The sequence below is a fragment of the Somniosus microcephalus genome, chromosome 7 (genome assembly GCF_052327205.1).
Source record: "Somniosus microcephalus isolate GS21.2 chromosome 7, FLI_Smic_1.0, whole genome shotgun sequence".
NCBI classification, from domain to species: domain Eukaryota; kingdom Metazoa; phylum Chordata; class Chondrichthyes; order Squaliformes; family Somniosidae; genus Somniosus; species Somniosus microcephalus.
In genome coordinates this window covers 152,658,975-152,686,068 of record NC_140993.1, presented here as the reverse complement: position 1 = coordinate 152,686,068, position 27,094 = coordinate 152,658,975, and the positions used below count along the sequence as shown (strand labels likewise).

Here is a 27,094-nt window from a genome sequence, read left to right as displayed (position 1 = left end):
ACGTGTGCGTGTTTTGATGCCGCTCCAGACCTGAGTTCCATCACTTCTATCTCTCCCTTTTTCCTCTTTCTTCATTACCCTCCCCGAGCTTTCATTTCTTTCTCCGCCGTCATTTACTCTACTCTCACTAACTCCTATTCTCCACTACTCATCATCCTTCCTACTCTCCTCCCGCCACTCAAGGCTTGACTCCCTCCTAAATAATTCCAGTTTCTCTCTGTGCTTCTCTTGGCATCCTTCAAAAGGCTCCCCGAGGTACTTGTCGCTGCCTCCTAGCTAGCAGCAATAAATTGCCCTATCTTACTCTCTCCCCGTCCTTCCCACCCTAACCGCCTGCTGCAAGTTCATCTCGCTAACCTCCTCCCTGTGCCTCCATGCTCTGTCCCTCTTGACTACGTCAGTAAATTAGGTATCATTGCCCCTCTCCGCATTTCCCTTCAAAATATACGTTCACTTGTAAATAAGGGCCTTGTCATCCGTGACCAAATTGTGGATGATCAAATTGACATCATGATATTGATGGAGACATGGTTGAGGGGTGATGACACTTTTCCCTTAATGAAGCTTCCCCACCTGGCTATACTTTCCACCATATTCCACACCCAAACCGTGGTGGTGGTGTAGCCCTTATATCTAAATCACACCTTGGTCTGTCTCCCCACTCCTCCGGCAACTTCTTCTGCATCGAGCATCTCACCTTGTTCCACCCCTAACGTCTCTCTTTTAAAATCCTTATTCTGTGCCGCCCACCCAAAAACCACACCAATTTTCTCAATAAGGTATCTTCTCTTGCTTCCTCCCTCTACCTCTGCACCGAGCGACTTCCCATCATCGGTGATTTCAACCTCCACCTCAACTCTTCTTGCTCCCTCTCCTCTGAGTTCACTTCCCTCCTTTCCTCCCTTAATCTCTCCCTTCATGTCAACTCCCCCACCCATATACATGGCCACCCCTTCAATCTTATCATCACACGTGGCCTCGCTATCCTCGCCATAACCATAAGGCAATCTCCAACCATTTCTTTATATCACTCTCTACCCATATTTCCCTTCCCCCTCCTAAACCCACTTCTTTTTGTATCCGCCCCTGGAAAAAACTCACCCTCAAGTCCCTTACCACTGTACTTTGTAATTCCCAAATACCTAGCCTTTGGCCTACTATTCTCCAGAACATCTCTGCAGCTACTGACTTACTAAATCACACCCTCTCCACCACCTTTGATGCCCTTGACCCCACTAAAATGATTACACACTCTCACCCTAGTCGTTCCTCCTGACGACCATGTGTGCAGGAAGTGTATCCAGCTGCAGCTACTGGCAGACCGCATTGCGGCGCTGGAGCTGCGATTGGACACATACTGGACCATTCGCGATGCTGAGGACGTCGTGGATATCACGTTTAATCAGTTGGTCACACCGCAGGCAAAGGTTGCACAGGCAGAAAGGGAATGGGTGACCAACAGTCAGCGTAGTAGGCAGGTAGTGCGGGAGTCCCCTGTGGACATCCCCCTCTCAAACAGATATACCACTTTGAATACTGTTGGGGGGGATGGCTTAGCAGGGGAAAGCAGCAGCAGCCAACTTCCTGGCACCAGAGATGGTTCTGCTGCACAGGATGGGAGGAAAAAGAGGGGTAGAGCTATAGTAATAGGGGATTCTATTGTAAAGGGAATAGATAGGCGTTTCTGCGGCCAAAAATGAGACTCCAAGATGGTGTGTTGCCTCCCTGGTGCAAGGGTCAAGGATGTCTCAGAGCAGCTGCAGAACATTTTGGAAAGGGAGGGTGAACAGCCAGTTGTCGTGGTGCATATAGGTACCAACGATATAGGTAAAAAACGGGATGAGGTCCTAAAAGCTGAATATAGGGAGTTAGGAGGTAAATTACAAAATAGGACCTCAAAGGTAGTAATCTCAGGATTGCTACCAGTGCCACGTGCTAGTCAGAGTAGAAACAGAAGGATATTTCAGATGAATACCTGGCTAGAGGAATGGTGCAAGGGGGAGGGATTCAAATTCCTGGGACATTGGAACCGGTTCTGGGGGAGGTGGGACCAGTACAAACCGGACGGTTTGCACCAGGGCAGGGCCAGGACCGATGCCCTAGGGGGAGTGTTTACTAGTGCTCTGGGGGAGGGTTTAAACTAAAATGGCAGGGGGTTGGGAACCTGAGCAGGGAGACAGAGGAAAGGGAAACAAGGATAAAAGCAAAAGATAGGAAGGAGAAAAACAAAAGTGGCAGTAAGAGAAATCAATGGTTTAAATCAAACATGGCCACAGTAAATAATAATTCTAATAGGTCTAAGAGCGTTAAAAAAACAAGCCTGAAGGCTTTGTGTCTTAATGCGAGGAGCATTCGTAATAAGGTGAATGAATTAGCTGTGCAAATAGAGGTAAACGAATATGATTTGATTGGGATTACGGAAATATGGCTCCAGGGTGGCCAAGGCTGGGAACTCAACATCCAGGGGTATTCAATATTCAGGAAAGATAGGCAAAAAAGCAATGGAGGTGGGGTAGCATTGCTGGTTAAAGAGGGGATTAACACAATTGTAAGGAAGGATATTAGCTCTGATGATGTGGAATCTGTATGGGTAGAACTGAGAAATACCAAGGGGCAGAAAACGTTAGCGGGAGTGGTATATAGACCTCCAAACAGTAATGCGGAGGTTGGGGATGGCATTAAAAGGGAAATTAGAGAAGCGTGCAATAAGGGCACAGCAGTCATCATGGGTGGCTTTAATCTACATATAGATTGGGCTAACCAAATTAGTAACAATACTGTGGAGGAGGAATTCCTGGAGTGTTTACGGGATGGTTTCCTGGACCAATATGTCGAGGAACCAACTGGAGATCAGGCCATTTTAGACTGGGTATTATGTAATGAGAAAGGATTAATTAGCAATCTTGTTGTACGAGGCCACTTGGGTCGGAGCGATCATAATAAGATAGAATTCTTCATTAAGATGGAGAGTGAAGTAATTGACTCAGAGACTAGGGTCCTGAATTTAAATAAAGGAAACTACGATGGTATGAGGTGCGAGTTGGGTAGGATTGATTGGGGAATGTCACTCAAAGGGTTGACGGTGGATAGGCAATGGCAAACATTCAAAGACCGCATGGATGAACTACAGAATTTGTTCATCCCAGTTTGGCATAAAAATAAAACAAAAAAGGTGACTCAACCGTGGCTAACAAGGGAAATTAGGGATAGTGTAAGATCCAAGGAGAGGACATATAAATTGGCCAGAAAAAGCAGCAAACCTGAGGTTTGGGAGCAGTTTAGGATTCAACTAAGGAGGACAAACGGATTAATTAAGAGCAAAATAGAATATGAGAGTAAGCTTGCAGGGATCATAAAAACTGACTGTAAAAGCTTTTATAGATATGTGAAGAGAAAAAGATTGGTGAAGTCAAGAGTAGGTCCCTTGCAGTCAGAATCAGGGGAATTTATAATGGGGAACAAAGAAATGGCAGACCAATTAAATACATATTTTGGTTCTGTCTTCACAAAGGAGGACACAAATAACCTCCCACAGATGTCGGGGAACATAGGGTCTGATGAAAGGGAGGAACTGAAAGAAATCAGTATTTGTAGGGAAATGGTGTTGGGGAAATTGATGGGATTGAAGGCCGATAAATCCCCAGGGCCTGATATTTTACATCCTAGGGTACTTAAGGAAGTGGCCCTAGAAATAGTAAATGCATTGCTGATCATCTTCCAACATTCGATGGAATCTGGAACAGTACCCATGGATTGGAGGGTAGCTAATGTTACCCCACTATTCAAAAAAGGTGGTAGAGAGAAAACGGGGAATTACAGACCGGTAAGCCTGACATCAATAGTGGGGAAAATGCTAAAGTCCATTATAAAAGATGCAGTAGCAGAGCACTTGGAAAACAGTGACAGGATCGGACACAGTCAACATGGATTTACAAAAGGTAAATCGTGCTTGACTAATCTACTGGAATGTTTTGAGGATGTAACTGGTAAAATAGATAAGGGCGAACCAGTGGATGTGGTGTATTTAGACTTTCAAAAGGCTTTTGATAAGGTCCCGCATAAGAGATTAGCGTGTAAAGTTAAGGCACATGGGATTGGGGGCAAGGTATTGACTTGGATAGAGAACTGGTTGGCAGACAGAATGCAAAGAGTTGGAATAAACGGGTCTTTTTCCGAATGGCAGGCAGTGACTAGTGGGGTACCGCAGGGATCTGTCCTTGGGCCCCAGCTACTCACAATATATATTAATGATCTAGACTAGGGAACTAGATGTAATATCTCCAAGTTTGTAGACGACATAAAGCTGGGTGGGCGTGTGTGCTGTGAGGAGGATGCCAAGAAACTCCAGGATGATTTGGACAGGTTGGGCGATTGGGCAGAAGCATGGCAGATGCAATATAATGTGGAAAAATGCGAGGTTATCCACTTTGGTGTCAAAAACAGGAAGACAGATTATTATCTGAATGGCAATAGATTGGGAGAAGGGGAAGTGCAACGAGACCTGGGTGTCCTTGTGCACCAGTCGCTGAAGGTAAGCATGCAGGTGCAGCAGGCGGTTAAGAAGGCAAATGGTATGTTGGCCTTCGTAGCAAGAGGGTTTGAGTACAGGAACAAGGATGTCTTGCTGCAGTTGTACAGGGCCTTGCTGAGACCACATCTTGAGTATTGTGTGCAGTTTTGGTCGCCTTATCTGAGGAAGGATGTTCTTGCCATGGAGGGAGTTCAGCGAAGATTCACCAGGCTGATACCTGGATGGCAGGAATGACGTATGAGGAGAGATTGGGTCGATTGGGCTTATACTCGCTGGAGTTTAGAAGAATGAGAGGGGATCTCATTGAAACTTATAAAATTCTGACAGGACTGGACAGACTAGATGCAGGAAGGATGTTCCCGATGGTCGGGGAGTCCAGAACCAGGGGTCACAGTCTAAGGATAAGGGGTAAGCCATTTAGGACAGAAATGAGGAGGAATTTCTTCACCCAGAGAGTGGTGAACCTGTGGAATTCTCTACCACAGAAGGCGGTGGAGGCCAATTCATTAAATATATTCAAGAAGGAGTTGGATATATTTCTTAAGGCTAAAGGGATCAAGGGGTATGGGGAGAAAGCAGGGACCGGGTACTGAATTTGGATGATCAGCCATGATCGCATTGAATGGCGGAGCAGGCTCGAGGGGCCAAATGGCCTACTCCTGCTCCTATCTTCTATGTTTCTATGATATATCCCTCATCTCCACTCCCTTAAGTCCAAGGGATGCAGACTTGAACGTCTTTGATGGACAACTGGCCTAATCACCCATCACCAGATTTGGCTAGATCATATACCGGGTCCTGCTCTCCATCACTAAAACCGCCCATTATTCTACGATCATACAGGACGGCAAAAATAACACCAGGCTTCTCTTCTCCACCACTAACCGTCTTCTGAAACTACCCTCACCTGCTTCCTCCTCCCTCACCTCCAATAATAAATGTGAGGAGCTCATGGACTTCTTTGTTAAGAAGATCGACAACATCTGTTCAACTGCTTCTGCTTTCAATTCCCTCCTTCGCCCTAGTCCACTAGCCCTTACTTCCTCTCCATTTCCCCCCCGCCCTAACCCTAAATTTGCATATTGCTCTAATATCTCTCCTGTCTCGCCCTTTGCCCTTTCAAAGCTCATCTTGTCAATGAGACCAACCTCCTGCTCTCTCGACTCTATTCCTACTATATTGCTGACAAACCAACTTTCCTTCCTGGCTCCCATGTTGGTGGATATTGTTAACAGTTCTCTCTCCTCCGGTATTGTCGCCCTTTCCTTCAAATTTGTTGTCATCATCCCTCTCCTCAAAAAACCAACCCTCAAACCCCTCCATCCTTGCAAACTATCGCCCCATCTCCAACCTCCCTTTCCTCTCCAAAGTTCTTAAACGTGTTGTCGTCTCCCAAATCCATGCCCAGCTTTCCCAGAACTCCTTGTTTGAATCCCTCCAATCAGGCATCCGCCCCTGCCACAGTACTGAAACTGCTCTTACTAAGGTCACAAATGTCCTCCTAATTGACTGCGATAAAGGTAATCTGTCCCTTCTTGTCCTTCTGAACCTGTCTGCAGCCTTTGACACAGTTTACCACAAAAATCTGCTCCAACGCCTCTCCACCACCGCCCAGCTGGATGGGACTGCATTTGCCTGGTTTAATTCCTATCTTTCAAACAGTAACCATAGAATCACTTGCAATGGCTTCTCTTCCTGATCCCGCACTGTCAACTCTGGTGTCCCCCAAGGATCTGTCCTTGGCCCCCTCCTATTTCTCATCTACATGCTGCTCCTTGGTGGCATCATCCGGCAACACAACGTAAGTTTTCACATGCACACTGATGATAACCAGCTCTACCTCCCCTTCACCTCTCTCGAATTCTCCACCATCTCTATACTATCAGACTGCTTGTCCGACATCTAGCACTGGATGAGTAGCAATTTCCTCCAATTATATATCGGGAAGACCGAAGCCATTGTCTTCGGTTCACGCCACAAACTCCATTCCCTTTCCATTGATTCGATCTCTCTCCCCGGCAACTCTTTAAGGCTGACCAAGTCTGTTCGCAATCTTGGTGTCATATTTGATCACGAATTGAGCTTCCTACGTCATATCCGTCCTATCACTAAGATCGCCCATTTCCACCTTCGTAATATCACCCGTCTCCGCCCTTGCCTCAACTTAGCTGCTGCTGAAACCCTCATCCATGCCTTTATCACCTCTAGACTTGACTATTCCAATGCACTCCTGGCCAGCCTCCTTAGTTCTACTCTCCATAAACTTGAGGTCATCCAAAACTCTGCCGCCCGTGTAAAAACTCACACAAAATCCCACTCACCCATCTCCCCTGTGCTCGCTAACCTACATTGGCTTCCAGTTAAGCAACGCCTCGATTTAAAAATTCGCATCCTTGTTTTCAAATCCCTCCATGGCCTCACCCCTCCTTATCTCTGTAATCTCCTCCAGCCCTATAATCACCCGAGACCTCTGCACTCCACCTATTCTGGACTTTTGAGCATCCCCGATTTTAATTGCTCCACCATTGGCAGTCGTGCCTTCAGCTGCCTAGGTCCGAAGCTCTCGAATTCCCTCCCTAAACCTCTCAGCCTCTCTACTTCACTTTCCTCCTTTAAGACTCTCCTTAAAACCTTCCTCTTCGACCAAACTTTTGGTCATCTGCCCTAACATCTCCTTATATGGCTCGGTGTCACATTTAGTTTTTTTATAACACTCCTCTGAAGCGCCTTTATTACGTTAACGGTGCTATATAAATATAAGTTTTTGTTGTTGCAATTACTACAAATGTATTAAGTCAAAGGTGATATAGAATAATCAAAAATGTTCCTTTTTTTCTAGTCATCCTTCTGCATTTCCATAATTCATATTTTAATGACACACTATCACAATAGATTCCCAATATTATTTTTCATATGAAGATGACATGTTCTGATAGTTCACAGTCGAGCAATAAGAACTTTAAAACTGAAGCCATTTTAATCAGGGACTGAGGGACTCCAGAATAGAATTATTTTTAACTGAGAAACCTAGACGAAGGGCCAAGGTCTAAACTGCAAGACACCTCCAAGGTTGAAAAGAGTGAAAGAGATGAAGTAAATCACAAAGCAGTGATTAGCTGACACCAAGTTTGTTTTCACATGTTGGAAGATTGTAGCAGGAAGGATACACAGAGGGAAGTAAGGAATTCCACATTTTTCTGTAAAAGTTCGAATAAGAGTAATAGACTGAATGGTGAGATTTGATTTCAACACGAGTCAGAATGTAGGAAGGGAGAAAAATATGTAGGACAGCATATTTTCAATTGACAAGAACTGGGAGTAACAAGGTGAAAGAGGCTGCGGAGAGATGAGAGAAGCTGGCTTAAGTCTGGAATCACAGTTAACAACATGTCAGTGATTAGTGATCTGGATTTGAAGTGTGGTTAGTGATTGTTTGACAGAAACTGCCCTTTTTCCATATGAGTCTGACTACTGCTATGCGAGGGCAGAATTACCAGCACAGGTAGCTTAGCTGGTGGATATTTGATGGAACAGGACTAAAGATCATAACTGGCAGTATAGATTGAATGGCTAAACATGGTGCAGTGATGTGTGTATGAAAGACAGAATTTCAAGATTAGGCCAGTGCTGGTTTTCAGTATGTAAGGAACCAAAAAATCAAGATTTGCCCCAAGGTTTGTGGTGCCAGCAACAAAAAAGATTGTCTAAATTATTGGCTTGCAGGTGTTTTGGGTTCCAATCCATCACTAGGTGTGGTGGAAAGTTCACACATTCCTGTCACCCATTAAATAAAAAGAGGCAATCTTTGGTGTACCATGTGCCACTTACACTTAAAGGGACTGAAAATCTGTGGCATTTCCGGCATATTCCAACTGTCGATCAAGCGGGAGTGCACCAGACAGCTGGAAATTAGGCCAAGACCTGGACACTCCAGGTCCTAGCCTTTTGGGAATTACAAGAGGCCTTGTTTTGGGTGAAGTATCATATACGGTCCAGATATATCAGGGGGAATTGGGGTGGATTGGGTTCAGGTGGGAGGTTAAAGTGTTAAAAAAAAACTGATTCCCGACCCCAACCCGCCTCCCACACGCTCACTTTTTAACGGAGGTGGGACGGGGGGCGGGCAGCCAACCCGGCTCTCAGGAGGCTAGCATGCCTCAGATTTCATACAATCGTAGAATGGTTACACCACGGAAGAAGGCCATTCAGCCCGTCGAGCCCGTCCCGGCTCTCAGCAAGAGCACTTCAGCTAGTCCCACTCCCTCGCCCTTTCCCCGTAGCCCTGCAATTTTCTTTCCTTCAGAAACTTATCCAATTCCCTTTTGAAAGCCGTGATTGAATCTGCCTCCACCACCCTTTCAGGCAGTGTAATCCAGATCTTAACCACTCGCTGCGTAAAAAAGTTTTTCTTAAGTCGCCTTTGGTTCTTTTGCCAATCACCTTAAATCTGTGTCCTCTGGTTCTCGACCCTTCTGCCAATGGGAACAGTTTCCCTCTATCTACTCTGTCCAGACCCCTCATGATTTTGAACACCTCTATCAAATCTCCTCTCAATCTTCTCTGCTCCAAGGAGAACAACCCCAGCTTCTCCAGTCTATCAACGTAACTGAAGTCCCTCATTCCTGGAATCATTCTCGTAAATCTTTTCTGCACCTTCTCTAAGGACTTCACATCCTTCCTAAAGTGTGGTGCCCAGAACTGGACACAGTACTCCAGTTGGGGCCAAACAAGTGTTTTATACAGGTTCATCATAATTTCCACACTTTCGTACTCTATGGGCAGGATTTTCATTCAGGAGTCGGGTTGGAGGCGGGCCTACAACTTTCGGGGTTGTAGTACCGCCTCCATTGAGATGCGGCCAAGCCACACAATTTTAACTTGATTGACCTTGTTGAGCCCGCCCAGCGGGCTCAGCAGGCCAATTAAGGGCCACCCAGCAACAGGTGACATCACAGACTGAATTTTCATCTGTCAAGAGGTTTTGACAGATGAAATATCAATGTTTGAAAGCTGTTTGAAGCTGTCAAACACTGACAGTCTTACTTCTAACCTGAGTCCTTCTCCACCGACTCAGTTAGAAATCTCTCCTGCACAGAAAGCTGCAGGTTGCCACTTTTGACAGTTCGCAGCCATTCTGCTTTCTGTGCCGGTGAGATGAGGGACTCCCGAGACCTAAAGGAAGGAAGGCTGAAAAGGTAAGAAAAGGTATGTAAAACTTCTTTAATCACTTTAGACACACCAAGCACACTTACCTTTGCACTCATGCACACATCACTCACCTGAACACCGACATCTTGACCCCTCCAAGTCCTTCAACCCGACGGCCCGCCTCCTCTAACTTGGCGTGGTTTGGAGCCATCGGGAATCCCACACTTCAACCTTAAAAATAGGGATTAGGCTAAAAACTGCCTGTTAACTACCTGTTAACAGGCAGTTAATTGGCACTAATCCCTTCCCGCCTTGGGTAGGCGGGTCCCAGTGCGGGGCGGGTACCCGCCTCCTTTGAAACTGGCATGGAGGCAGGTTTGGGTGTGGGATGGGGTCGGGACCCCTGACTTCGAGATTTTTACCCCCCACACGCCTCCAATCCCGACTCCACGGCCCAATGAAAATCCTGCCCTATACCTCTATTCATGAAGCCCAGGATCCTGTAAGCCTTTTTAACTGCTTTCTCAACCTGCCCTGCCACCTTCAACAATTTGTGCACACATACCCCCAGGCACCCCCTTCAGGGTTGTACCATTTAGTTTTATGTCCTCTCCTCATTCTTTCTAACAAAATGTATCACTTCACACCTTACTGTGTTAAATTTCATCTGCCATGTGTCCGCCCATTTCACCAGCCTGTCTATGTCTTCCTGGAGTCTATCACTATCCTCCTCACTGTTCACTGTTCACTATACTTCTAAGTTTTGTGTCATGTTTAAGCAGCATTTCAAATTTAACTGTGGCTGGTCGGATTTCGCAAGCCTCGAAGAACCCGCCAGCTAAAGTAAGGCGAAGCCTGCTGGATCCAGGAGGTAAATATCTTTACACTCACCTCCTGGATCCAGCATCCCTGCCTCACCCACCACCCCGCAATCAGAGATGCCCCCACGAGGCCTCCGATCGCCTTCCTGGACTCCTCCCGCCACTGATGATTCTCCGGGCCCAATGCTCCCCCGCACTACCCCCCACACCGATGATCCACAGGCCGGCCCCGATGCTTCACCCCCCCAACCTCGAACCTCCTCTGGCCCCGGCCATTGCTTCTCTCCCCTCCCCCAAGAACCTCCTCCGGCCCCGACCATTGCTTCTCTCCCCTCCCCCAAGAACCTCCTCCAGCCCCGACCATTGCTTCTCTCCCCTCCCCCAAGAACCTCCTCCAGCCCCGACCATTGCTTCTCTCCCCTCCCCCAAGAACCTCCTCCGGCCCCGACCATTACTTCTCTCTCACCTTCCCCAACTGCCCCCCTCCAAGAACCTCCTCCAGCCCCGATCGTTGCTTCTCTTCCCCCCATCCTCCTCCGGCCCCCGGCCCCTGCCTGATCTCTCCCCCCCTCCTCTCTGCGGCCTAGTGCCACAGGCCTACCCACCCATAGCCAGCCAGCATCTCCATCTGGCTGGCTGTGGGTGGGAAACAGATCTTTGAATTGCAAATCAGGCCCTGCCATTAAATTCATGCTCCCGGGTTTCCTAACCACTTCCTATGCTCCCGATTAAAATTTTGGTCATCAAGTTGCTGAAGGATGGATTTGGGCCCCATCTGAGGGTCCAGGCCTGGGTCATAGCCTGGACCCCCAAAGATTCAAGGAAAAAAAGTTTCTATTTTATCAGCCCACTTACACTGTGTTTCCTGCAGGTTCTTATCCCCAAACTATCTAGGGTTCTGCACCCCTGAAAAAAATCCCTGTCACTGGGCTGTGCCTGTACCACAATATCAATTAAATTAACTTTTTAAGCAATCAATTCACCTTAATATATTAATTGTTTAGTTTGATATTTGGAAGAGAAAAAAACATTATTATATAGAAATATACAATTGTAATTAATGTGGTCCATTAATGCGCTAACAAAGAAAAATACTGCAGTTGCTGGAAATCTGAAACAAAAATAGAAACCATTGGAGACACTCAACAGGTCAGACAGCATCCGTCGAGAAAACACAAGTCACTTGAGGCTTCAGGTGCAAACCCTTCCACAGAACCCTTCCATTAATGTGTTACCTTACTTCATAGACAGCCCTTTCCTGCTTTTACTGGCCTCCTTCAGTCAATTGCAGTGCAAGTGGTGCACTGAATCTAGTACACATTGTTGCTACAGTTCTGCAGCAGATTACCGGTCAGTCCCAACAGGAAGTTAGCAGCCTATCATAATGAAGGATTAAATGTGAATTATTTTGCATTCCCGAAAGTACGAGTGCATAGACCATGCACAGCACAGGTGTTAATTGTAACGTCAGCAGTAACCGACAGAGTTCAGGGATGATTTTAACCCTGCCCGCCCTGGTGGGAAGTTAAAATCAGCTGGGAGACTCACCCGCACCAATCCTATCCACAACTTCTACAGTGCCTTCTCTGAAAATCATATTTATCAGTGAAAGGGAACTACTACATATTTTTAATGCAGAAAAATGTTTAGTTCTTTTTTGCCTTTAAAGCATTTCAACCAAACGCTTTAATGAAAAAAGAAAGGAGTCCTTACCAGCAAAAATGTCCGCACAGTCCGCATTTTATTCAGTTCCAATAGTAGCCTTTGTGCTTTTTCATGATTACTGCAGTACTCATCATAGATAGAAAATCGATGTTTCTGTATTTCCAAACAAAAATCACAATAAGCAACCCTTTTGAATTATTGCTTACTGTTGAAAAATACTTCAGAACATTATGGACAAACTCTCTAACCGTCCTGAGTTACAGTAGAACAATCTTGCAGTGGGATCGACTAATGAGTGCTCTTGCTCAGGGATGAAGGACTTTTTTGCAGGAACACAGCTTGGCACTTTTTATTACGGGAGGTGGTATAAATAGAAGATGCAAGTGATAGAAAAAGTGTTCATTTAAGCCTATTAGAGCTTTCTACATATCAAAGCTTTTTTTTTGGGGGGGGGGCGGTGAACGGCTGCTCTGCCACTTGAATAGTCCAAATCCAAAAAGGTGTCATTTTCTTTCTAAAATGTAAGACTGATTTTCACAAGGGAATAGCCAAAATTTTGCTTGCGCTAACCAGCGTAGCATTGCCAACAGTGCCAATCTGATTTGTGGCCTAGCAGGGCCTAGGTTAAGATCAAGCTTCCAATTTTTCCCCTCTAAACACCAGCTGTAAAGAGCCACCATTGTGGTTGGGGTAAACGAACAGGCCAGTCTGAAATGTGGCAGGTCTACTGACTCACCAGTCAATATCCTTTCATTATGCTAGTGGAACTATGAACTAAAAGGATGCCACTCTCATCTCAATCACAGTGCATCATTTGTGTATCCTGGGCATTTTCTACACATCACACAGTTGGAGCCCTATTTTTAGAAGAGCACCATTGCAAAGCATAGAAAAGTAGAAGGAAAAAGAGACATAGCACAAATAACTTGTTGCAGCAAATATTTTATTATTTATTAAAGCCACTCAGGAACATACAATGTCACTGCCTCATACTTTCTTTTAGCAATATTCCGTATCAAATCATACCAGACACGGTAAGTGTGGAAATTCACAAGATTTGTCACAGGATGTTTGTTGCATGCAACAAATTACTTGCCTTTGTGATAATTAATACTTGGATAAGGGCCACATTATTTTTACAGCCTGTAAGGTTGACAAGAATCTGTATCTACAAAGCAAAAACACTGATTTTTGGGGTATGATTTATTTTCAGCCATTATCACTGGTAGTAAACACAGAATCGCCTGCTGAAAAAAAAACTAGCACATTATTCGACACATTACACGACACAAAGCTGGGTGGGCATGTGTGCTGTGAGGAGGATGCAGAGAAACTCCAGTACGATTTGGACAGGTTGGGTGATTGGGCAGATGCATGGCAGATGCAGTATAATGTGGATAAATGCGAGGTTATCCACTTTAGTGGCAAAAACAGGAAGACAGATTATTATCTGAATGGCAATAGATTGGGAAAAGGGGAAGTGCAATGAGACCTGGGTGTCCTTGTGCACCAGTCGCTGAAGGTAAGCATGCAGGTGCAGCAGGCAGTTAAGAAGGCAAATGGTATGTTGGCCTTCATAGCGAGAGGATTCGAGTACAGGAGCAAGGATGTCTTGCTGCAGTTGTACAGGGCCTTGGTGAGACCACACCTTGAGTATTGTGTGCAGTTTTGGTCGCCTTATCTGAGGAAGGATGTTCTTGCCATGGAGGGAGTGCAGCGAAGATTCACCAGACTGATACCTGGGATGGCAGGAATGACGTATGAAGAGAGATTGGGTCGATTAGGCTTATATTCGCTAGAGTTTAGAAGAATGAGAGGGGATCTCATTGAAACTTATAAAATTCTAACAGGACTAGACAGACTAGATGCAGGAAGGATGTTCCCGATGGCGGGGAGTCCAGAACCAGGGGTCACAGTCTAAGGATAAGGGGTAAGCCATTTAGGACAGAGATGAGGAGGAATTTTTTCACCCAGAGAGTGGTGAACCTGTGGAATTCTCTACCACAGAAGGCAGTTGAGGCCAACTTATTAAATATATTCAAGAAGGAGTTGGATATATTTCTTAAGGCTAACAGGATCAAGGGATATGGGGAGAAAGCAGGGATATGGTACTGAATTTGGATGATCAGCCATGTTCTCATTAAATGGTGGAACAGGCTCGAGGGGCCAAATGTCCTACTCCTGCTCCTATCTTCTGTTTCTATGTTTCTATTATTCGTATTGACTTAGAAAAGCTATAATTAATTTTCCAGATGGAAAATGGCAATCTTCTCCTCCATACAAAGCTGCATCAAGTATTTCCCATAGATTTTATCTAACATTTTAATACCTACCAAAATGAAATCAAAAATTACATCAGCTGCTTATTTTTACATTTATTTGTTTTTCTTCCCCCTTAAACTAGTGGATTTCTTGTGGCTTTGCCCTTGGAATGGCAGGAACAAAACATATTTCCTTAAGAGTATATTAGTGATGCTATAGATGTAGGTATAGGGATCTACAGCTTTTAATACTTATGTATCTCCATCTAGGCCTAAATGGGTTTTTTTATTCGTTCATGGGATGTGGGCTTCGTTGGCAAGGCCAGCATTTATTGCCCATCCCTAATTGCTCGAGAAGGTGGTGGTGAGCCACCTTCTTGAACCGCTGCAGTCCATGTGGTGAAGGTACTCCCACAGTGCTGTTAGGGAGGGAGTTCCAGGATTTTGACCCAAGTACAAGTGTGATGCCAAAGTAATAATACATGTATAGATGTACAAAAATGCTGCACCTGGAATTTTTAAAGTTACTGGACTGGATCATGCAATCAACAACACAGATTTAACATGTGCTTCATAATTTGTTACCTGACATTTTGGCAAAGAAAATGGAGTATTAACACTATTTGTTATTCAAAATAGTTTTGCATCCAAGCATATATACTCAGAGTGAAAACAGAGACTGCAAGGGCACCCAAAAGGATTGATGTGGTCAAAATAAAGTTGTTTTTGTGGTAATATTACTGCTTATTAAAAATAACTTTTCCTCAATAGGAAACTAGAACTTAAAATCAGTTTGTCAAGAACGTAAGAAAATACTGTAACAATCAGTCCAGCCAGAGCCAGTGATACATACAAACTGAAGAAAGCAGCTTCCCAATTCATGTTGGGCACTGGGTTCAGGCTGCAGGCACTCCTCAATCATACCCAGAAATTCTTTGTGGACTGCAAGAATGTCCTCAATGTTAGAAAACAATGTCTGAAAGTAAATATCAAAAATCACATTATGCACAAAGTCACAGCTGTTGAAAATTTTCCAATTGTATTGTCAAATCTGTATCACTTTCCTTGAAGACAGCTTTCTGCACCGCATCCCTTCTCCACCCCTCCCACCACCACCACCCGCCCCACACAATTTTCTCTCCTACTTCATTAAAAGCAATGACTAATGCTGAGATATGGTTCCACATGCCCCAGCAATTTTCCAGTACATCACCCAAGTGGTTTTCTTTATGTGCGAACACTGGCCCACCTGCTTGACCACAGAGGCATCAGAGCTGGGCTGATCCTGTCCACACCCACATCACATCTCGGCACTTTCAGGGAACAGTAAACAAACAGAAACAAGAACCGTGGGTGATTTTTTTCAGCTCCCTATCCTAAGGATTTCTAAGGACATGTTTAGAGTCTGCTGCCTCAGCTGTAATGCACTAGCTCAGCACGGATTAGGGATCCAACTTGGAGCCTTCTTGATATGTAAGGTTCATGTGGGGCATTCATGGTGGAACTGGCTCGAGGGGCTGAATGGCCTTCTTCTGTTCCTATTTATACAGTTCTTACCTTAACGGTTTCTTCAGTCACATTCTTGTCAACTCTAGAAGCAGCATGCTGGATCATTCGCTGCAGGAATGCCTGATAAAAATAACATATTTGCGTTACGTTATCTTCAGATACAGAATGGGGATAGTATTATTAATGCTTTACTAGTCATTTAAATGCTTTACTTTCTGTCATGGCAATCCTAATGGTAGTTGTATGATTGTAAGGACAGGCAAAGTATACTCTGTGGAATGGGATATATTTTCCTCCATTCATTAATTTAGCAGAAAGTATAAAGTGGGACCCATTGTATATGTATGCTGATTTTTAAAAATCTAATATTAACAAATGGAGAAAAATATACCCCTAAATTTCAAGTGGTTTCTTTTATGTTGTTTCATTTAAGAGAAAACTTAGCTCTCAGCATGCTTTGATTTGCAGTCACCTTTTATCTGTACCGTTCTTCATTTGTATATAATAGTGCATAAACTGGAGCAGCATACAATGCTGTCGGGAGAATTCAACAGTGCAGGTTTAATTAATGGATTACATTTAGAATTTTTTTAACAGTTCTATCAAAGACTGTTACATATTAATAATTCATTGCCCATTATACTCATCAAAATACTGAGATGTACTTTGGAAGGCTTAATATTTGCTAATGTTCCTTACTGTATGCAATGGTTCCATTAAAAAGAAAAAAAATCGATTGAAGCCCTCCAATTAGGTTTCCACCCCATCACAGCACTGAAACGGCCTTATCAAAGTCACAAATTACATCCTATATGACTGTGACCATGGTAAACTATTCCTCCTCATCCTTCTCAGCCTGTCTGCAGCTTTTGAGACGGTTAACCACACCACCCTCCTCCAACGCCTCTCCTCCGTTGTCCAGCTGGGTGGGACTGCCCTCGCCTGGTTCCATTCTTAGATATCCAGTCGTAGCCATAGAATCACCTGCAACAGCTTCTCGTCCCACTCCTGCACTGTTACCTCTGGTGTCCCCCAAGGATCTATCCTTGGCCCCTTCTATTTCTCTTCTACATGCTGCCCCTCGGCCACATCATCCAAAAACACAGTGTCAGTTTCCACATGTATGCTGACGACAACAAGCTCTACATCACAACCACCTCTCTCGACCCCTCTACTGTCTCTAAATTGTTAGACTGCTTGTCCGACATACAGTACTGGATGAGCAGAAATTTCCTCCAATTAAACATTGGGAAGACCGAAGCCATTGTCTTTGGTCTCCGCAACAAAACTCCGTTCCCTAACCACTGACTCCATCCCTCTCCCTGGTCACTCTCTGAGACTGAACCAGACTGTGCAACCTTGGCGTCCTATTGGACCTCAAGATGAGCTTCTGAGCCCATATCCTCTCCACCACCTAACCAACTACTTCCACCTCTGTAACATTGCCCATCTCCGCCCCTGCCTCAGCTCATCTGCTGTTGAATCCCTCAGCTATGTCATTGTTACCTCTAGATTCGACTATTCCAATCCTCTCCTGGCTGGCCTCCCACCTCGCACCCTCCGTAAACTTGAGCTCATCCAAAACTATCAGTATCCTAACTCGCACCAAGTCCAATTCACCCATCACCCCTGTGCTCACTGAACTACATTGGCTCCCGGTCCGGCAACGCCTCAATTTTAAAATTCTCGTCGTTGATTTCAAATCCCTCTGTGGCCACGACCCTCCCTATCTCTGTCATCTCGTCCTGCCCCACAACTCCCTGAGATCGCCTTGCTCCTCTAATTCTGGCCTCTTGCACATCCCCAATTTTAATCGCTGCACCACTGGTGGCCGTGCCTTCAGCTGCCTAGGCTCTAAGGTCTGAAATTCCTTCCCTAAACCTCTTCACCTCTCTCACCTCCTTTAAGATGCTTCTAAAAACCTTCTTCTTTGACCAAGCTGTCCTAATATCTCCTTATGTGGCTCGGTGTCAAGTTTTGTACGATAACTCTCCTGTGAAGCACTTTGGGACATTTTACTATGTTAAAGGTGCTATATATATGCATGTTGTTGTTGTTGTTGTATTAATATTAGAATAAATTTAAATCAGTCAGGAACTGTATTAAAATAATGCAACATTTAGCCATTTTGATGCAACCAAGAGTAATAATAAAATGTTTATTGGAAAATAAAATTTACATACTAAGCACACATGGAGCCCAAAATGATGCTGACATATGATAGGATGAAATTAATACATTCAATATTAATTGGTTTTGTTTAATTCAAGTAGTGAGAGCCACTTATAAACCTTTATGAACAAAAAAGCGTGCACACATAAAATGCTATGCACTTATTCTTCTACTTACTTACTAAAAGTAACATTTCAGCTGTCAGCTAGCACAGAAATCGTTGATAGAAGCACTCAGCTCCTAATGCCCACAATGGTGGACAATCCATCTCAGGATACACACCCATTTGTCCTTTCTGTGGTACCATAGCCAACAACATTCTCATGCATGTAGAGCTGTGTTGCCATTCATAATGCACATCTGTAAGATTTTGTTTTTATTAGTTCATGGGATGTGGGCTTCGCTGGCAAGGCCAGCATTTATTGCCCATCCATAATTTCCCTTGAGAAGGTGGTGGTGATCTGCCTTCTTGAATCGCTGCAGTCCTTCTGGTGAAGGTACTCCCATAGTGCTGTTAGGGAGGGAGTTCCAGGATATTGACCCAGCGACAATAAAGCAACGGTGATATATTTCCAAGTCAGGATGCTGTGTGACTTGGAGGGGAGCGTGCAGGTGGTGAGGTTCCCATGCACCTGCTGCCCTTGTCCTTCTAGGCGGTAGAGGTCAGAGGTTTGTGAAGTGCTGTCGAAGGAGCCTTGGCGAGTTGCTGCAGTGCATCCTGTAGATGGTATACACTGCAGCCACGATGCGCCAGTGGTGGAGGCAGTGAATGTTTAAGGTGGTGGATGGGGTGCCAATCAAGCGGGCTGCTTTGTGCTGGATGCTATCAAGCTTCTTGAGTGTTGTTGGAGCTGCACTCATCCAGGCAAGTGGAGAGTATTCCATCACATTCCTTATTTGTGCCTTGTAGATGGTGGAAAGGATTTGGGGAGTCAGGAGGTGAGTCATTCGTCGCAGAATACCTAGCCTCCGACCTGCTCTTATAACCACAATATTTATGTGGCTGGTCCAGTTAAGTTTCTGGTGAATGGTGACCCCCAGGATGTTGATGGTGGGGATTCGGCGATGGTAATTGTTGTGTATGTAATATGTGTGCTACTTTGAACCTATGGACAGGACTGCACTACTTGTTGGGCGTAGTGATACGCAGTACCACTCCTGGCCATAGGGGTATAAATAGTACTGTGGGTACTGATCCCCCTCAGTTCCCGCCTGTGGGCATGAAGTAAAGACCTATGTATAGTCCCTACCTCCAACCAGTAAAGACCTGTTTGAGTTATACGTTTAAGTCTTTGTGTTAATTGTTCAATACAATACACATACTTAACACTGGCGACGAGTCGGTTCGAACCCTGCGGCAGTTATTCCACAGCGGCTTCGTCCAAAGACAGGACGTTGAAGAGAGGTTCCAATCCTCAACACCCCACTGAAAACTGAAGGGCAGCAGAAATCCTGACAGCTTCCAGCGACTGGAAGCGACAGGCATTAGGACCCTGAAGCCTCCATAACCTCGTGGGTAAGCCAGAGCCCGGGAGGGCGCGAGCGGGTAAGCCAGAGCCCGGGAGGGAGCGAGCAAGAGCCGCCGAGCGGGTGAGCCAGAGGCCGGGAGCCGCTTCAAGCGGGAGGCGCTTAGCGGGCCAGCGATCGCACCGGTGATAAGGGCTGAGAACCGTTTCGGGCGGGCGGCGCACCAGCGATCGCACAGGAGATAAGAGCCGCAGTCGGGCTGAAAGTCAGCGACGAGAAGCGCGGGAAAACCGCCATTGAAGTGGGCGGGGAGAGCGAGAAGCGCGGGAAAGCCGCCATTTTTCACGGGAAAACCGCTGGGGAAGAAGGCAGAAGCGGGAAAACCGCCATTTTGTGGGCGGAGGACGACGGCAAGAGCGGGAAGCCGCCATCTTGGATAACAGTAAAAAAAAAAATCTGAGAAATTGCAAATCTGATAAAGTACTACAATGCCTAAACACGGGAATATTAGCAACTTTGATAGTGACATCGCAGATTGGGCCATATATGTTGAACGAGTTAAAAATTATTGTAAGGCCAATAAAATTCGTGAGGCTGATAAAGCACTAACATTATTAAATTTAATGGGTGCGAAGACATACGGGCAATTGAAACACCTGTTATCACCAGATGAACCGGCGGATAAGACGTTCGATGAGATTGTTACTGTCCTGAAAGATCATCTAAACCCCACGCCGCTGATGCTAGCGGAACGATTTAAATTTTATGACAGAAGGCAGCTACAGCATGAAAGCAATGCTGATTATTTGCTGGAATTGCGTAAATTAGCGAAATATTGCCAGTTTGGAACGGGACTGACAGAGGCACTTCGAGACAAATTTGTGTGTGGTTTATTTAAACAGGATACACAAAAGCGACTGCTCGAGGAGAATGAGCTGACGCTTGAGAAGGCGGTCACTATGGCAGCAGCACACGAAGCCGCAGCGAGAGGCACGGCAGTAATGCAGCTACGGTCACCGGAGCTCAGTGCACACAAATTGGGTGTGAGTTCTGGCAAATGTTATCGTTGTGGAAAGACAACGCATGATCAGAACCAGTGTTGGTTTAAAAACCAAGAATGTAGAACTTGTGGTAGGCTTGGACATATAGCTAGAGTATGCAGGTCAGGGAAGAAGACCAGCAACAAGAAGTCACCGCAAGGAAAATACGCAAAGGTACACAAGGTGACCGAACAGGAGTCCGATTCAGACGCTAGCAGTAATGAACTGGCTAGCTTAAGCTGTAATGAACTGGCTAGCTTAAGAGTACTCAACGCTGGTAAGGGTGCAGACCTCCAGACAATTTGGGTCACTCTTCAGATAGAAGGAGTCCAAGTAAAACTGGAATTGGACACTGGATCGGCATTGACGGTCATAAATAAGAAAGATTACGGAAAGTTATTCCAACATATTCCCCTACAGGATACGGGGATTATATTGAAAACATACACGGGGCAAAGAGTGTACCCCATCGGGAAAATAGCGGTTGCAGTGGTCCACAAGGGCGAAGACAGTCAAATAATGGACTTATATGTGATATCTGAAGGAGGTCCTCCACTACTAGGACGGGAGTGGATTAGGAAAATGAATATGGACTGGCATTTCCTACAAACAATAACGAGTGAGAACTCGGTGAAGATAGTCGGCCCAGACTCTGGAACGGATGATGGTAAGCCCAACTCAGGTGCAAAAGACAAAGTTTCAGCACAGAATTCCACTGAGCAACAACAACATAGTTTAACTGTGGATTCTGAGTCTGGCAAGTCTACTGATGTGCCCATTTCTGAGGGACACCGGGCTCGAACTCAACTCCATTTCAAACTACAACAGCAATTAGAACAAATGCTTCGCCGTTTTGAGCAAGAGTTGAATGCAACGAAAGAGTTCTTTGATATAGAGTTGGAGAATCTGGAAAGACAACAGAAGCAGCTGATGGAGAAAATGGAGCAGGAGCACACAAAACGTCTGATGTCAGAGGAGTTAACGGTCAGCCAACTCCTGCATATGCTGAAGGACAGGACTCTGAAATGGGAAAAACTTGAACATGAACTTCAATATTCAAACGAAAGGGGTTCGGAGCTCTCAAAGGTTATTGGAAGAGCTGAGGTGGCAACACAGACTGAGATGACTGCAACAGAGCAGCCCTTGGATGCCAAAAGTACGCTGACTCACGTCAACGTAGAACAACAGACCGCTGAAACAGCTGCTCCGGTAGAGGGATTGCATAGTCCGATCAATCAATCTCCAAAGGAAGTTGAAGTATTAAAATCACAAATGAAGTCACTAGTAAACGACTTGCTGAAAGCCCAGAAAAAGCTGGATGCAGAGGTACACATGAAGAAGTCTCTTCAGGAAAGATGTCTGGATTTGGAACAAGAGCTGGCTAACGTCCAGCTGGGTATGGAGGAAATAGACGACCCTCTCACTGGTCTAGCTCAGGACGACACCGAATATTACGATGTCCTGTCCTGCCCAGCTTGTAACTTCGACTCCCAAAGTGCAGAAATCATGGAGGAGCACCAAAAGTCTACGGAACATCGGGAGAAGCTGGCTCTACGACGGAAACAGGAGGAAGAGAAGGAGGAACTGCGCATGCAGCTGGCAGCTGTGGCAGCTGACAATGGAGCCCAGAGAGTCTCCAAGAAGCAGAAAAGGAAAAGTAAAAACAGAAGATGACCCATCTGAACCATTATCACCTCTACCAGATCACACACGTGGTCCCTCCGAACGGAGCCAATTCAGTTCGGAAGTTCAAACTGTTAAATCCATGGAAGGACTATTGAATGAGTCACTCCAGCAACGTGAACCGACTACACCACAGAGATTGAATCTGTGAACTGTTTTCCGCAGAGACTGAATCTGTGATCTGTTTTGACATGAAGTTATCTATGTATCTATGTTATTCTGTTATGTAAACCTGAAGTTATATATGTATATATGTTATTACGTTATGTTAAATGGGGAGATGACTGTAAAGCTAGGAAGGGAGGAATGTTGTGTATGTAATATGTGTGCTACTTTGAACCTATGGACAGGACTGCACTACTTGTTGGGCGTAGTGATACGCAGTACCACTCCTGGCCATAGGGGTATAAATAGTACTGTGGGTACTGATCCCCCTCAGTTCCCGCCTGTGGGCATGAAGTAAAGACCTATGTATAGTCCCTACCTCCAACCAGTAAAGACCTGTTTGAGTTATACGTTTAAGTCTTTGTGTTAATTGTTCAATACAATACACATACTTAACAGTAATCCGTTGAATGTCAAGTGGCGATGGTTAGGCTCTCGCTTGTTGGAGATGGTCATTGCCTGGCACTCCTGTGATGCAAATGTTACTTGCCATTTATCAGCCCAAGCCAGAATGCCGTCTAGGTCCTGTTGCATGCGGGCATGGACTGCTTCATTATCTGAGGAGTTGCGAATGCAACTGAACACTGTGCAGTCATCAGCGAACATCCCTACTTCTGACCTTATGATGGACAGAAGGTCATTGATGATGCAGCTAAAGATGGTTGGACCTAGGACACTGCAGCAATGTTAGAATCATAGGGCTCGATCTTGCCATTGGGGTCAAGCTGGGGCGTGTCAGGGCCCCAATTCCGATGTGAAGTGGGAAAAAAGTGCGATTTTCCCCCAATTGGGCACTTGATTTCCAGCGTGAGGGAACCCCTGGCCCAATTAGTCTTTCCATCCTGAAAGTCGCCTCCGATGACGTCATCAGTACTGCTGGATTTAAGGCCTGCAAGCAGCCTTGCTTCTTCTGGAGACTGGAAACGCTTTGGACATTGTATGAAGGACTTCATTTACCGACCATGTCCACCAGCAAGCAAAAGTGTGCACCTCGCTTTGATGAGCCCTCCCTCCAAGCTCTGGTGCAGGGAGCAAGGTCTAATAAGGAGGACCTCTTCCCTTCCTCAGGGAGAAAAAAGACACCACAACAGACTAAAGCTGTGTGGATGCAAGTGGCCCAGGAGGTCAATGCCATCTCTATGTGCCGCAGAACCTGGCTGCAGTGCAGGAAGAGGTTTCATGACCTTCTCCGCACAGGAAAAGTGAGTATGACTTCTCATCACCCTCAATCTTACCCCATTGCCTTTCCTTAGCAGCACTCAGCTTTGCCAACCTCTACCTCCACATCCCACTTGACACCGACATCCCTGCACCCTCACCCATTCCCTCTCTCTCTATGGTCACATTCACTTAACTATTCGACCATGCAGCCCTCACACTCCCTATCACTGTGATGCAATGACAACAACTTACAACACACAAGGAGGGCCCTTTGTCTCCTTCTAAGCATCTGTGCTATGGAATCTCTACACTCACTCCTTCATTCTCACTCAAACTCCACTTGTGTCCCTCATTGCAGGAAAAGAGAGCCCACAATACGAGGGAAAGAGCGAGGACAGGAGGAGGGCCACCCTCAGTAGTCCAGCTCACCACCTCGGAGGAGGCGGCCCTGGAAATTGACGGGATCGAGGAGGATTCCGAAGTGGGGGACGGACATATGGGCGCATCACAGCAAGCTGGTGACAGAATAGTTTGGCATCTCTCTCATTGACATTGCATGAGTGATTGATAATGATTCTGATGCGGTAACAGATTGACTTGTGATCATCTGCACAATTCAATGTGCATGCAACCTTTACCTCACATCTCTAATTCTTTTCTTTACTCCCCCACAGGACCATCGAGAGCCCCCGTCCCCACTATCCAGGAGGAAGAGCCTGAGCTTCCAGACTCCTCAGAGGAAGCTGCAACCTCTGAGGGCGCTCCGTCAGCAGAATTAATCACACCCTGCACCAGCACAGACACTCACACCTCAGTCGGACCTTCGGGACATAGAGTAGAGTTGTCACCTAGTGTATCACAGCTCACAAGTGAGCATCAGCAGATGGTGGAAACAGGGACAGCAGTGGAGAGTCCTCATCGCAGTGGAGAGGATGCTCCCAGCTCGGCTCCGCTGCATGTCGACCCTGTGCCTCGGGGTCCATCCAGAAGAAGAGCGGTGCTGGAACTCAAGGAACAGGTGCAAGAGTTTCTGGCAGGTTTTGTCTCCAGGGTCACTGCGAGTGTGGAGCGAATGGAGGAGTCCATCGCGAACATGAGCAGAGCCTTTGTGGAGGCATCGGCGCATGAACACATCACCACGGAAAGGATGGCAACCTCCTTGGAAAGGATGGCTACCGCTATGGTAAGGCTGGCTACTGTAGTCACTTGGGTGTAATGTGTTTAATTTTGAAAAGCCATCAATTGCTTATTGTCATAAAAAATTCTGATGGCAAACTGTTGCAGTTATGGCATGTGTCATTTCGCTAATGGGACTTCCACATTGAGGGCTTAGGGCGACTTGCAATTGTCAGTATGGTGGTCAGAGTGATAGGAATCTGCAGGTTCTTAGCCATTGTCGATGGTCTGATAAGAAGGTGCGAGGCAGAAGTGTTTGATTGTGCAGGCTAAGCAAATCTGGCCAAGATGAGTGCGTCCCTTGCATCCCGGGCAGCTATGTGATTGCCCGCTGGCGCCTTATGGCATGTGCAGCTTCAGATGGGTGAGCAGCAGCTTGGCACTCCTGTTGTTGCTGCTGTTGGTGGTGCTGTTGTTCAGGGTTCTGCTGCTGCCACGGCTGGCCTTTGTCCAAATCTGATGTCCAGGAGGAAAGGAAATAAATGGTTCCCATGCTTCTGGTATATGCCTCAGTTGAGGAAGCACTCAGTCAGGGTGGCGAGAGGGGTTTCCCAGGAGGTCACACTGGAGATGGTTGTCAGGCTCCAAACTTCCACAACAATGGGTTCCCCCAGACCTGAGACAACAAAGTTCTGCCACCTGCAAATGATGATTGCTGAAAACTCCTTTTTAATGGTGGAGCTGCAGCTGTTAGTAAGCAGTCCACTTGTGTGGCCGCCATGATTCACTGGCGTGTTCCAGAGGAGACGTGCAGGGCATGGGAAAAGTAGTAAAATCAGAAAGGCCTCTCAAAATGGGATTTTAGAGGCACCTAACTGGTTGTTAAGGGCCTTAAGGGCCTATAGAAACATAGAAACATAGAAGATGGGAGCAGGAGTAGGCCATTCGGCCCCTCGAGCCTGCTCCACCATTCAATGCGATCATAGCTCATCATCCAAATTCAGTACCCTGTCCCTGCTTTCTCCCCATATCCCTTGATCCCCCTTAGCCTTAAGAAATATATCTAACTCCTTCTTGAATATATTTACTGAATTGGCCTCAACTGTCTTCTGTGGTAGAGAATTCCACAGGTTCACCACACTCTGGGTGAAGAAATTCCTCCTCATCTCTGTCCTAAATGGCTTACCCCTTATCCTTAGACTGTGGCCCCTAGTTCTGGACTCCCCCACCATCGGGAACCGCTTTCCTGCATTTAGGGGGAGAAATTCAGTTGTTAGCGCCAGCCGTTAGCGCCTTAAGAGGGCGATAAGTGGGGCGCGAAGCGGCTAGCGCCCGGGCGCGGCAAGACCTGCGCCTCTCACGAAATTGAGTGGACATTTAGCGGTGGCGCAAAACCGCAACGCCCGCTCAGCTGCGCACGCAGATCCTTGCATCATTTCATGGTGCAACGCCCTTGGTGTGCCCTGAACCGGAACTTCAGTGGCGCCCCCCTTCTTTCCGCCTGGCGCTCCCAGTGACTGGTTGACTGGAACGGCTCCCAGTCGCTGTGGGGTTGGGGGGGCACTATTTAAAGGGGGCTCTTCCTGGCATCTTAGTGGTAGCCATTTTGGACCACTCCTTCTGTGTGAGAGAGAGAGAGATTTGCAGAGAGACAAAGGGAGAGAGCTTTCTGCATTGAGTCAGCGCTCGCACAGGTACTTCTGGTTTCAGCCCAGAACTTTGCAGTTGGATTGCTTTTTCAGTGGCATAGCCTTGAGTGGCCACATATTATGGGGGCTGCAATGGGTGGAAACGTTGGGTTTCTCCATTGCATTGAGAGGGCTCAGAGATGCCGAGAGAGAGTGCCAATCACGGCCAGATGGAGGAGGACCAACAGGCATCGGCACAGGAGACCTTACCCTCCCAGGGTATACCGCCAGCAGTTCTCCTACTTCAACATGTCTGAGGAGCAGTGTATTCGGAGGCTTCGATTCAGCAGGGAGGTGGTCACTGAGCTCTGCCACCTGCTTCAGACAGATCTGCAGCCTCAGCTGAGGAGCAAGACGTCTCTGTCGGTGGCAGTGAAGGTGACAGTGGCTCTCAACTTCTATGCCACCGGCTCCTTCCAATCCGCTACTGGGGACATTGCCAATGTCTCCCAGTTTGCGGTGCATTGCTGCATCCACCAAGTCACGAATGCCCTCTTCAAAAGGAGACATCAGTACATTTCCTTCCCCATGACCCTGGACAAGCAGCAAGAGCGCGCAATGGGATTTGCAAGAATAGCAGGCTTTCCCATGGTCCAAGGCACCATTGACTGCACGCATGTGGCTTTGCGGGCGTCTCACGAGAATGCCGAGGATTACCGCAACCGGA

At 46.3% G+C, this 27,094-nt stretch overlaps 1 protein-coding gene across 8 annotated transcripts in view; it reads right to left on the bottom strand.

The window, feature by feature from the left end:
* The window catches only part of prex2 (phosphatidylinositol-3,4,5-trisphosphate-dependent Rac exchange factor 2), a 943,088-nt gene that overhangs the window by 742,138 nt on the left and 173,856 nt on the right, over positions 1-27,094 (bottom strand). For 7 of the 8 annotated variants that reach the window (XM_085993112.1, XM_085993115.1, XM_085993113.1 and 4 more), the window contains exons 2-4: positions 15,984-16,055; positions 15,280-15,402; positions 12,214-12,318 (exon numbers count right to left, since the gene is read on the bottom strand). In XM_085993112.1, the coding sequence (XP_085849238.1) occupies positions 12,214-12,318; positions 15,280-15,402; positions 15,984-16,055 (300 nt within the window). Of the gene's footprint in view, positions 1-12,213; positions 12,319-15,279; positions 15,403-15,983; positions 16,056-27,094 lie in introns of those variants that run through there. The other variant, XM_085993117.1, reaches the window with a different exon arrangement.